The following is a 12,931-nucleotide window of genomic DNA, read 5'->3' as shown; positions in this document are numbered from 1 at the left end:
AATACAAAGTATTGTTTGGTATTCCACTACGCTCGCCATCCTGGGACGTGAGATGTTAAGTCTAGTCCAGTAGTTACACTGGCTACAATATCTCTCAAACCGGAACACAGTAGTGACTACACACTACTGTTTGGCGGCAGAAATAGATATTGCGGTGGTATACCCAGGCGGACTCACATATGAGAGACCTACCACCAGTGTGATAACACCATACTTGATCGTATATTGCCGTGGAAATGTTGGTTGTCTACAACCCCAAGGATTTAAACTACAAACTAACTCGTCCACCGCTAAGCAAATGGTATAACAATATTGCAAATCACGCACCCGAAATTATTCAAGCAATTTTCTCGGCTGAATATTAGAAACTTAACTCCGGTTATTAAGTTAATTTATAAATAAACTAGCTTTCGCTCGCGGCTTCACTCGTGTGAAAGAGTTTCCCGAAAAAAGTGGCTTTACCTTCCCAGGGTCTTAAACTAACTCCATACCGAATTTCATAAAATTCCGTTTAGCAGATTTTGAGAAAAACGATAACATACAGCCAGACAGAAAAGGGGACTTTGTTTTAAACTATGTATAGATATTTAAATAACGAAATGAATATTACTGAGTTTGCCCAGGTATTACCGAATTAACTAATATGGGATTTTCTTAGAGCAACAGAAGCCAAAACAATCGTTTTAGAATTTTGTCTGTCTGTTCGTATGTTTGTACACGCATAATACAAAAACTACTACATGGAATTTAATGCAAATTTCACCGATGTATAGCTTGAGGTCTAACTTAAAATATGGGCTCCATTTTACACAAAACTAACAAACAATAAAGGGACTTTTATACGGAAAACTAACACGGTAGCGGAGCCCCGACCTAAAGCAAGTTCAATTATAAAATACTAGATTTTGCTCGCTTCACAAGCGTGAAGGGTTTTCCCATAAAAATCCGACTTACTTGATATGTATCGTTATATTATGACTAAATTACACAAAATCATTATAATTTGTAACCTATGTGTTATTCTGATGTATAACTAATATTATTGTAAAATTTCATCCAAATCCGTTCAGTAGTTTTTTCGTGAAAGAGGAACAAACATACATACATCCATCCTCACAAACTTTCGCATTTATAATATTATTAGGATAAATGCATGATGTTTATCTTCGTTTAATATTTCTGCGAACTATTGCAATTGGCAATTTATCCTCAGTTAAATTATATGTCGTTTAATCAGCAATTTACTTTATGGTTTAATAGTAGTGATTTATTAAATGTATTGTAATCAAAGACATTCAACAATATAGTTACTTATAGTCACATAAACAGTATAGTAAATTATAGACTGCCTCGGTGGCGTAGTTGTATTGCATGTCCGGTACAATAGCGCTCTGAGGTCCTGGGTTCGAGTCCCGGGTCGGGCAAAGTTATATTTGGGTTTTTCTGCTCAGTATCAGCCCGTAGTCTGAATTTGTGCCCGATATGGCGATAGGCTCGCCCCTATCACATCATGGGGCGGAACATACTTGGCGAAAAGTAGGTGCCCTAGTTGCGCTTCTGCATACTTTCGGGGATAAATGCGTGATGTTATGTTATGTATGTAAGTTATAGACCGGACATCAGTACCAAATTTGTACTCCAAAAATTATTACCAATAGGTATTAAGTTGTTACCCCTATTTATAGATTTTTATCTAGGACGGAGTAAAGCTGTGATAACAAGTCTGTTTCTCAGTGCTGACGGCATGACAGCCCTCGCAGTGTAGACATAGGGCCGTTGTGATTGGCTAATATTGAGATACAACAATATTAGCCAATCACAAGGCCCTATGTCTGTTTCTTAGTGCCGTTGGGCACTGAAAAACAGACTTGTTATCACAGCTTTACTCCGTCCTTAGATAAAAAACGTTTATGAATAAGGGTGTTATTTGATATGTCCGTGTGACAAGATGGCACAGCATCCTTGAATATTAATACACTTACAGAAAAATGCTAATACGGGTATTGAAATGTGCAAATCACAATATGGGAAAAATATGCAGAATTTTTATAGCAACGATAGCCTAGTTGGCTGTGGAATGGACTGCCGAGACGAATGTCCGCAGGTTCACAACCCAAGGCACCCACGTCGGACTTTTCTAAAATTATGTGTGAATTATCGCTTGCTTTTACAATGAAGGAAAACAGTTCTATATAAGAATTTCGAAGGTGTATGAAGTCTACCAATCCGCACTAGGCCAGCGTGGTGGACTAAGGCCTAATCCCTCTCAGTAGTAGAGGAGGCCTGTGCTCAACAGTGGGACAGTATATAATACGGGGCTAATATTATTATGAAGAATGTTAAATTGATATTTTTGCTATTTGAAGGTAGATTGAGTAACCATCGTGTGAGTACGAAATTTTATTTAACCTACTTTCCGTTCTCTATTAAAATCTTAAAACACTATATAGATATTACTTAGGTTGATTTATTTAGGTTGTAGATTTGGTTATTATATAGAAATAGTTTCATGTTAAAATGTATATGATACATTTTGCAGACTCGCTTTTTGCGAAATTTAGACCTACAAGTAGTGGCCAGTTTTATTATGTGAAATTCTAATAATATCTACTGGTGGTAAGTCTCTTGTATGTGTCCGCCTGTAGGTACCACCGCGATGTCTATTTTACCGCCAAGCAGCAGTGCGTAGTCATTGTTGTGATCCGGTTTGAAAGGGATTGTAGCCAGTGTAACTACTAGACATAATAAGACTTAACATCTCATGTATCAGGATAGCGAGCGCAGTAGAATATCAAACAATACTTTGCAATTGAAGGTGTTGGATAGTGCTTCTACTGTTTAAGGGCGGTCGTATCGCTTATCATCAGGCGAACGGCAAGCTCGTCTTGTCGTTCAAAGCAATAACAAAAGACGGTTCATCTATATCAAGAATACCATAGTATATCATAATTTATTTCTAAAATACTTTCTTTTTTCCAGTCCTACGACGATTTCTTCAAAGCCCTACTGTTCAACGCAAGAGTGATCGTCCAAATTTTCTTTGTGATGGGAGGTTTCCTCATGGCTTACAAGATGCTAGTGTATGCCGAAACACATCCGTTTACATTGAAGACTGTACCCATGGCCCTTGTGAATCGATGGTTAAGGTAAGCAACGCCATTATCGATATGTAACATCGATAGTTCGTTCCTTTTTATAATAATATGTTTTTATTTCGACTCCCTCGTTGGGGTAGTTGTAATTTTACACGGTTTCCTGGATTCAAATCCTGAGTCGGACCAAAATGATTTTGACTGGGTTTATCTATCTTAAAAATTACTCAGTCGCAGCTCGGTGTCAGGAAGTTGGCGGTGTGATAACCCTGCCTCAGAAAGCACGTAAAGCCGTTGATCCTGCGCCTGATCCCTCTCCGGTCATGTCGGATTGCCGTCTCACCGGACTATGAGAGTTAAGGAGCAGAGAGTGCTTGTGTATTGCGCACACACTTGTGCACTATAATATTTCCTGTGTACCTGGCTGATCTCTGTTCAGATTGGCAGCCGTGGCCCAAATTCGGCTAGGAGCATTTCAATATATTTTTATAGCATCTCTATTCCTAGCTTATGACATTTCTTCATGAATATCGTTCCCACTCTTAGTCAGCATGATACTGGGCATTGTAAGGTTCCAAATGCTCAATAAAGGATTCCAATCTCAATCTTCAATCCGAAGCCTAGAATGAACCGATAGAAATAACTCAGTTGGTGCATTTTTGAAATAGATCGAGAAAAGAGATTGGAATCGTTTATTAATAATTTCACATAAAAGTTATATATTGGATACCAATTTTGGAGTCGGTGCCTAATTAAAATTGCTAGTTAGCTATATTTGTTGCATAGTCCGTCTATGAGCTACATTTCTTTCAAATGAATTAAAAGGAATAGGTTCGCGTTTACTACTAACAAACATACATAGTGAGGTGTAATGCCAAGCACATGTATGGTGTTCCATGTTTTTCTTTCCTCTTTTTTCGGGGCAGGGAGTGTAATATACCCACATTTGACCAGCTATATGTAACAGGGGAAGAATTTGGGTAGTGTACAGTTCACAAATTTAAATATTTCCTTAATGGCTTCCATTTGCTGTGTTGCGGCGGTGCGTTCATCTCCTGTGACGATCTGACTTGCTGATTTTGTACGCTGGAAGCACATTGTTTTCGTATATTTGTTAATGTATTTATCTAGCTTAACTAGCAATTTTAATTAGGCACCGACTCCAAAATTGGTATCCAATATATAACTGTTATGTGAAATTATTTTTTGGTTTTGAATGGTTTTTGAAGGCGGTTTAATTTTTTGTTAAAATTATTTTTATTTTTTGCTTTTTTGTGTTAGTAAAAAATAGACCGTCTCAATGGCATAGTTGTGTTTCGCTCACGATACGACTATCGCGCTGAGGAGTTACACCTCTGAGTACCACTGAAAAGGGGAAAAGGTGTGATGCTATATATATTATGTATGTATGTAAGAAGTAGAGGCAACTAAACCCAACCCAAAAACACAACTAATATGTTTCGCTCGCAGTACGACTATCGCGCTGAAATGTTACACCTCTGCCTACCCCTGAAAAGAGGAAAAGGTGTGATGCTATATATATGTATGTAAGAAGCAGATTCAAGCAAACCTAACGCAAAAATACAACTGATATATTTCGATCATACTACAACTATCGCGCTGTGGTGTTACATCTCTGCCTACCCCTAAAAAGGGGAAAAGGTGTAATGATATATACATAAATGTTTGTATGTAAGAAGTAGAGTCAATTAAACCCAACACAAAAACACAACAGATATGTTTCACACACAGTACGACTATCGCGATTAAATGTTACGCCTCTGCCTACCCCCTGACACGGGGAAAAGTTTTATGCTATATGTATAAGTATGTGAGAAGTACAGTCAACCAAACTCAATGCAAAAACATAACTAAATACGTCACAGGAAAGCTAAATTCGCGATTTCATTTTCTTGGACGACATAATTATTCTAGTTTTTTTATTTTAAAAGCAAACTACCGAGGCGAAGTTGAAAAAAGTTTTATGGGACCAATCTGGAAAGAAACTCTTTCGAATAAAAAAAGAATTTTCCAAATCGGTTCATAAATGAGCGAGTTCTGAGGTAACAAACATAAAAAAAAAAACACGTCGATTTGATAACCTCCCCCTTTTAAGTCGGTTAAATATAGCTGTTTATATGACTGAATATTTTAAATATACAACTTTAGTTATAATTGTAAGAATTAAGAAGACTTATATTAGTAAACAGTTGGAAGGCTTCTCAGTCTAGTTCAACAATATGCTTCAATAGTATCACAACAAAATTAGAGGGATTTTAGAAATGTCCTCTGTAGATGAATTATTCAACTACGTTTCGCATTGAGTTGCGCAAAATTCATTATTGTTATTATTTAGGTCAGTTGTTATTCTTGAAGCTTCTTGTTCTATTTTGCTACGAAATACTTGAATTGTCTTAGTCTTTATTGTAAAAAGTGTAATTCCAATACGAACATTAAGATTGCTAATACTTTTTCTAGCGTCACGAGAGTCTAAAATCGAATTGGTAAATACATAATCAATTACATTTTACATCAAACACTCGTTAATTTCTATATTTTCTTTTGTTTAAACTGCTACTCAGATTCAAGAAATCCTTAAATAATAAAAACTTTCAATATTCCTTTATCCTTTTATGTCTCTTATTAGTTCTTTTATATTTGTATTAGTGTTTCTAGATATGAGCTGTATGAAGTAATTTTCTTCTTGAATGGTTTCATCTATCTCTGCTCCGGATATCTATTTTACTTTAAGATAAACGTGAATGAACCTGCAATCAAAAGCTAGTATTTCGATAATCTGATATAACTTAGTGGAAATGAATCCAACTGACGAGACTAAGGTCACTTAAACTTTTGTGTGGTAAAAATGTATATATACTATTGCATGAACATGATATGGTCGTTTTAAGTAATTAAAGAACTCTTATTGAACAAGTATGAAAAACAATTAAAATTTTCAAGGAAATCATCATACCTTCGTCACGAAATACAAAGATCACAATTTTTAGGTTAACAAAGAATTTCTATAATTAGAAGTTATAAAGACAACTCTCAACTTCCTTCTCTTCCAGACTGATGCCAGCGGTGCTGGTGGTGATGGGGCTGGCGATGACGTGGGTCCCGCATCTAGGATCAGGACCTATGTGGGACGCAGTGGTGAAGCGGGAAAGAGACATGTGCCGCAGTAACTGGTGGCAACTGGTCATATTGATGCCAAATTTGTTTCCGTTTGAACATCTATGTCTACCTCAGGCTTGGTAAGTTTATACTTATAGTTAATAGCCAAATAAGAGATTTTATATGACCTTCTTCGGCTATAGGTATTGCTTTGCATTCTACCAATGGTGGGATATATTTTGGCCTGCCCGGATAGCATAATTATACAAGGTTTAAAACTTACTATATAAGCCAAAATATTTCGCATTCCGGAATCAGCTTGTGTATTTACGGCTTTAAAAAGCCCTACATAATTGTGTCGACTGGCAAGGGATAATCATAGCCAGATAATCTAAGCGAAGGTCATTTCACTAACCATAAGGTAAAGTGTAGGCATTTCGTATATATAAAAATAACATCTCGAATAAAATATTTTTAAAACATATGTGGGAATGAAGACATTGCATTCAGTTTCAAGCAGTTGGTCACTAAGCAAATTGGGCTGTTAAATTGTTATTTTTTCTTCATAAATTACCAAGTAACTACTCAATGATTTCTTACCACGCTTGAGCGGCTTATAGGCGCAACGCAAGGAAGCCGAGGTTTGCAAAATGTTGTAAATTATCGCTGCATTTCCGACACGGCTGATGGGTTTGATGCAATAATTATGAAGGATACGTATATCCTAATATAGGACATAAGCATTAGAAGTTCTGGAGCCCGTAGGTGAGAGCCTTTGTACAAACCTTAACGTTTATAGAAAACAAAAAACATATGGGAATACCATATCTGATCGATAAGTCTATTGCTGGTCATACCTATAAATTGTTTGTTCTATGTAGGTAACTAGCTTTTGCTCGCGACTTCGTCTGCGTGAAGGAGTTTTATGGGATAACTTTTTTCCGACTTACTTGATATGTATCGTTATATTATGACTAAATTACACAAAATCATTATAAATTATAGCCTATGTGTTATTCTAATGTATAAATTATATTACTGTAAAATTTTATCCAAATCCGTTTAGTAGTTTTTTTCGTAAAAGAGGAACAAACATACATACATCCATCCTCACAATCGTCTTTATAATTAATATTAGTAGGATATTAGATATGGTGGACTTATATCCTAACATAGGCATGTAACCTATTAAACCATGTCGCTTACCATCAGGCGAGCAGTGTGTTAGTCGAATTATTCGTTTTTTATTTGTATAGTGTCTGTCACTGACTCGCGAAACGACTTACAAACTCACTCTTATGAAAACAATTATCACAAAGTCATCTTAAACCAACAATAAACGCAACTCAAATTTTCAAGTCAAAATGACCTTTACCCACATTAAGATACGCATCACACTGCCTTCTGACGACAAAAAACGTGGAACTGCGAAAGTCTTTTATCGTAACTATGGCCTTGTGATTCGAGATTTCACATCAAAGGCCGAATTTTAAGGCAGTTTTTCTTAGTGACCTTCGTATTTAATGAATGAATCCTTCATTCATTAATGTTGGAATTGGAAGATTTATGATTGCTGTAACAATGTTTATTTAAATGGTGTTAGAAGACGGCTGAAGAATGTACGACTTCCAGTCGTTGGCATATTAGATTCGACCAGTTTAGGGAACAAAAAGTGACGATAGCCTAGTTGGGTGTGGAACGGATTGCCGAGATAAATGTCCACAGGTTCAAATCCCAAGGACACACGCCTCAGACTTTTCTAAAATATGTGTGTATTATTTGTGAATTGTCGCTTGCTTTAACGGTGAAGAAAAACATCGTGAGTAAACCTACATACCTAGAAGATCTCTATAGGAATTTTGAAAGTGTGTGAAGTCTACTAATCCGCACTAGGCCAGCGTGGTGAACTAAGGCCTAATCCCTCTCAGTAGTAGAGGAGGCCCGTGACCAGCAGTGGGACAGTATATAATACAGGGCTGATGTTATTATATTATTATGACAGGGAAGAAATAATATAACTGTCAGCGCATCTTTCGAGACTAGACCAATCAAAATAAGTCATCTCGAACTAGCTTCATTCTGATTGCCCATTTCCTCGATCGATGTGTAGATTCAAATTGCAATCATTTAATAGAATATTTGTCATGATGACTGCCTCGGTGGCGTGGTTGTCCTGTATGAGCGGTACGGTAGCACTGAGGTCCTGGGTTCGAATCCCAGGTCTGGCAAAGTAATATTCGGGTTTTTCTGCTCAGTATCAGCCAAGAGTCTGATATTGGTGCCCGATACTGGCGATAGGCTCGCCGTCTATCACATCATGGGACGGAACACACTTGGCAAAAAGTTGGTGCCCAGGTTTCGCCTTTGCTTACCCTTTCGAGGATAAATGCGTGATAACGTGAGTGTGTTCATGGAAATGAATTGTACATCGAAATACTTTTGAAAAATGAATTTCTTAATGCTTATTTGTATAATGCAATTGATCTTCAAACAAAAGTATCTCCATCTCTTTCATTTTAATTGAAATAATATTTCTCAGTGCTATTTCCTTTAACAAACAAACTCGCTGTATCAAAGCAAACATGAGGTTTCCGCTAAGAGTTGGTTCCGTTTCGTAACAACCGTTTTGTGTGTAAAAGCTGATTAAATATGAAGATAGTCATACATCTTGCATGAACCTGTTTTTGAGCATTTATTGCTTTAGTGTTGCGAGCGGCTTTACTCGCGTCTACCTAATAAAAAATCCGTTGTGTTTTCTGGAATATATTAGGCTATATGTAGGTTGACTGGTAGTGAATGCCTTCAGTATTAAGACCGCCTTTATAAATGTATGTTTAGAAATTGTGTAAATAAAAAAACCAAAATACGATTTGTACTCCAAACATCTGAATTCGTTCAGCGGTTTGGCGTTTAATTCTAAAACAGACCAACATTTTCACAATTTGTCGCATGTAAGTCTTCGAATTAGGTTTTCATAATGTGATGAAATCTATTTTCTGACTAATACTTTCTGAGCCTAAAATTAATATCAGAGTATTCAAAACTTCTTTCGATATACGTCGCATTTAATTATTGCACAATATTGAACCTTAATGACCTTTATGATAACATTTAGTCTACATGCAATTACTAACGAAACACATATTTACACGAAGCCCAAATTAAACATGTTTGAACATTATCAAACATCAAAATTTCGCGTGCTATTACGCAAAAGTTGACGGAATGATATTGTCAAAGCAAATAAACCTTGGTTCCGTTTCTCTAATGGATGTTAGGAAATACACAAGTGGGCAACTTAGCTTAAATTATGGCTTAAATTGCAGTAGCTAAGAACATACATCACGCCATTATTCCCGAAAGGGTAGGCAGATATGTTACCAGGGCACTTTTCGCCATGTTTCGTGCTATGAAGAGGAAGAGCGAGTATGTCGCCATCAGCCCCATATTCCAACTGATATTGAACAGAAAAATCCAACATTGCCCAACCTGGGATTTGAAACCGGGACTTTAAAGCGGTATATACCCCGCACTACAAATATGCCACCGAGTCAGCTTAGAACAAAAGTAAATAAAGATATAAATAACAGTAAACTAACTCAAGGAAGAAATGTGAATAAATAAGTTAATTATACCTATTTTAGTAGAAATATATCAAATTCTATACCTACATACTAGCTTTTACTCGCGTCTTCGCCCGGGTGTAAGAGTTTTCCGGGATAGAAAGTAGCCTATCCTGCCCAGGGTCTCGAACTATCTCCATACCAAATTATATCGAAATACGTTAGGTAGTTATTGAGTTTATCACATTCAGATGTATATAGGGCGGGGGACTTCGTTTTATAATTATTTCTTAGAACATTTTAAAGGAACAATTCCGTCATACATGATTGTTGCGGCACTTTAACTGTTTACGTATCGCACGCAACAGAAACCTTCTAAAAGATTTCTAGAGCACTAAAGTTCAAACACCTTCGAATATCAAATAAAATTCATAAGTATGTTTGTTCACGATATTTTCCTTTACCGTCAAAGCGAGCGACAATCAACGGAGCATAAACACATTACTTAGAGATGGCCTTGAGGGCTGAATTCAAACCCACAGTACGCTTCCAACAGGCAAAGTGCATAAGGGATACCTACCACCAAGCATCCCATTTTAGTAAGAGGTCTGACCATGAGAAATAATTTAGCAAAAATTACTATATTTACAAACATGCAATTTTTCACTTCGACCTTCCATTTTGGCTTCCATTTGCCAAGCAAATACGATCTTTAAGGTAGTTACAGATAGAGTTCACGTTATCCAGGAGGAAAAGGACGCAGTTAAATCAATTCGAGACGCGTGGACAATTATAATGCATGAGACAATTTGTGCCGGCAGAGTGCGTGAAATTGGTTGTTTGGTGCAGTAATCATGCGTGTCTGGGGCTTATACAGATAGTAATAAATCAGTTATATTGTACTGTATGCAGTGAAGGTATTTAATTGCTAAAGTTTAACGTAGATGCCACACAGACACTGTGCATTTCACTGGTGGTAGGACTCTCATATGTAAGAGTCCGCCTGCGTATGTACCACCGCAAATTCAATGTTGTGTTCCGGTTTGAAGAACATTGTGGCCAGTGTAACTATTGGACATAACAAAACTTAACATCTCAAGTCTCAGGATGGCGAACGCAGGGATACTAAAAACTACTTTGTAATTCAAGGTATTGGATGGTGTTTTACTATTTATGGGCGGTCGTATCGCTTACCATCAGCCGAACGGCAAGCTCGTCTCGTCATTCAAACCACTAACAAAAGGAGGTCAAGTTGGTCAGATGCTTCTATAATATTGACAGGTTATTTATCAACTATTGAAAATATAAGTCCAGATAAAAAAGCGTTTTTGCAAGGCACGGTAACGTGACCCTCTACATGTTATGGTAAGTAGAGTCGGGTCTAATATAATGTCGACTGCCAGAGATTACCCTTAACAGTCGACATAATTATGCCGGCCTGTTGGAACCGGATATACACAGGCTGATCCTAGAACGCGACACCCTTACGTGGGCCACTGTGGGTTTTAACACCTTGTGTACGGTTGTCGCTATCCGGGCGGATATAAAATATATCCTACCACCTGCCACATCGCATCCAAAACTTACAATTTACATCTATATTAAGAAAGCGATGGTATATTTATACCCACCCTATAATCTTTGCGTTATTCTCCGTATATTATATATTGTTCACAGGAAATTATTTTCCAATTTGCTGTCCGAAACCAAGTCTTAATTGCATTTAACTGTCTGCGTGATACAAAATTATTTATTCTAGGTCAGGTTATGTAACTAAAAATGTAGATTTCTTGACACTATAACATAAATTCCTTATATTTAAGCCACCGTCATTTAACAATAATAATATCAGCCCTGTATTATATACTGTCCCACCGCTGGCTTCTACTACTGAGATGGATAAGGCTTTGTCCACCACGCTGGCCTAGTGCGGATTGGTAGCCTTCACTCACCATCTAATTCCTATAGAGAACTTATCAAGAATGCAGGTTTTCTCATTATGTTTTTCTTCACCGTTAAAGCAAGCAATAATTCACAAAGAATTCACACATAATTTTAGAAAAGTCAGAGGTGTGTGCCCTTGGGATTTGAACCTGCGTCTCAGCAGTCCGTTCCACACCCAAATAGGTTATTGCCGCTTCATACGGCATTTGGTTAGTTAAAAATTATATATGGTCCATAGACTAATATTATTTTACGAATGGTATATTAAGTTTCGGTGCTTTTTATTATTGCAGCTTAGAATCTGTTGAAATTACTTTACTTTATTTTGTTGGCATCTTGGATTAAAGTTAAAGAGAAATTTAAAAATAAATAACATAGACAACTTTATAAGATATTTTCAGGTTCTTCGCGGTTTTTTATTATAATTCGTCTTTCTCCCGACGCGACGTTTTTCGAAGACTACACCGGACCATTGTGAAATGTAGCTAAAGTTACTTTGACTTTTCGGACGATCACTACCTCAGTCCACCCTGTGACCATAAAGTTTGCAAAGTCTTCGAAACGTTGAGTGAGAATCATAATATGAAAAGCCACAGGAAAATCCGAGAAATAATTTTATTTCGATATCTAGCATTCGCGTGAACATAAATCATTATTTGTAAACTTTATTGGTGTGCTAAAAAGTAGTGTTATATCTTTCCCCTGACATTTCAAAACTTACACTTCTTTATATTCTGATATCCACAACACAAATATTTATACTACTTTCCAAATGAGACTTAAATATTTGGTGTCAGGTATCTCGGTACAGACACACAGCTGTTCCTCGTAACGCTAGTGGTTCTGCTCATCATATGGCGCTGGCCGAGGAGTGGAGTCCCAGTTCTATCAGCCGTAATGGTGGTCAGTCTTCTGATACCCTTCCTGCAAAGTTACTTCATGAACCTCCTGCCTATACGCGTCAGCATATTCCCTGAGTAAGTACCTCATATAGGGTAAATTTGACATTGCGTTACTAAATGAAACCACATACATTCACCTTTGCTGACATTGTGCCAAATTAATCCATTAATAACTAATATTTTCACCAAAATCGTGGTTTTATATTTCTGATTTTTTGATAATTTTGTAGTTTAATGCGAATATGGCGTGTGCGTGAGTGTGTTTCGGACTGAAAGCATGATGTTGCCGCTGCGACGAATTCTTTTTATAGTA

At 36.9% G+C, this 12,931-nt stretch overlaps 1 protein-coding gene across 1 annotated transcript; it reads left to right on the top strand.

Annotated features, from left to right (window-relative positions):
- Positions 1-2,979: 2,979 nt before the first annotated feature.
- On the top strand, positions 2,980-12,693 carry LOC119193058 (regulator of hypoxia-inducible factor 1-like; the record flags this gene model as incomplete). Its single annotated transcript, XM_037446753.1, has 3 exons — positions 2,980-3,146; positions 6,164-6,349; positions 12,514-12,693. Coding segments are annotated over 3 exons (533 nt in total), but the record flags the coding sequence as incomplete, so codon positions are not given.
- Positions 12,694-12,931: the final 238 nt, after the last annotated feature.

Source organism: Manduca sexta, unplaced genomic scaffold (assembly GCF_014839805.1).
Source record: "Manduca sexta isolate Smith_Timp_Sample1 unplaced genomic scaffold, JHU_Msex_v1.0 HiC_scaffold_3579, whole genome shotgun sequence".
NCBI lineage: Eukaryota > Metazoa > Arthropoda > Insecta > Lepidoptera > Sphingidae > Manduca > Manduca sexta.
This window is presented reverse-complemented; position numbering and strand designations above follow the sequence as displayed.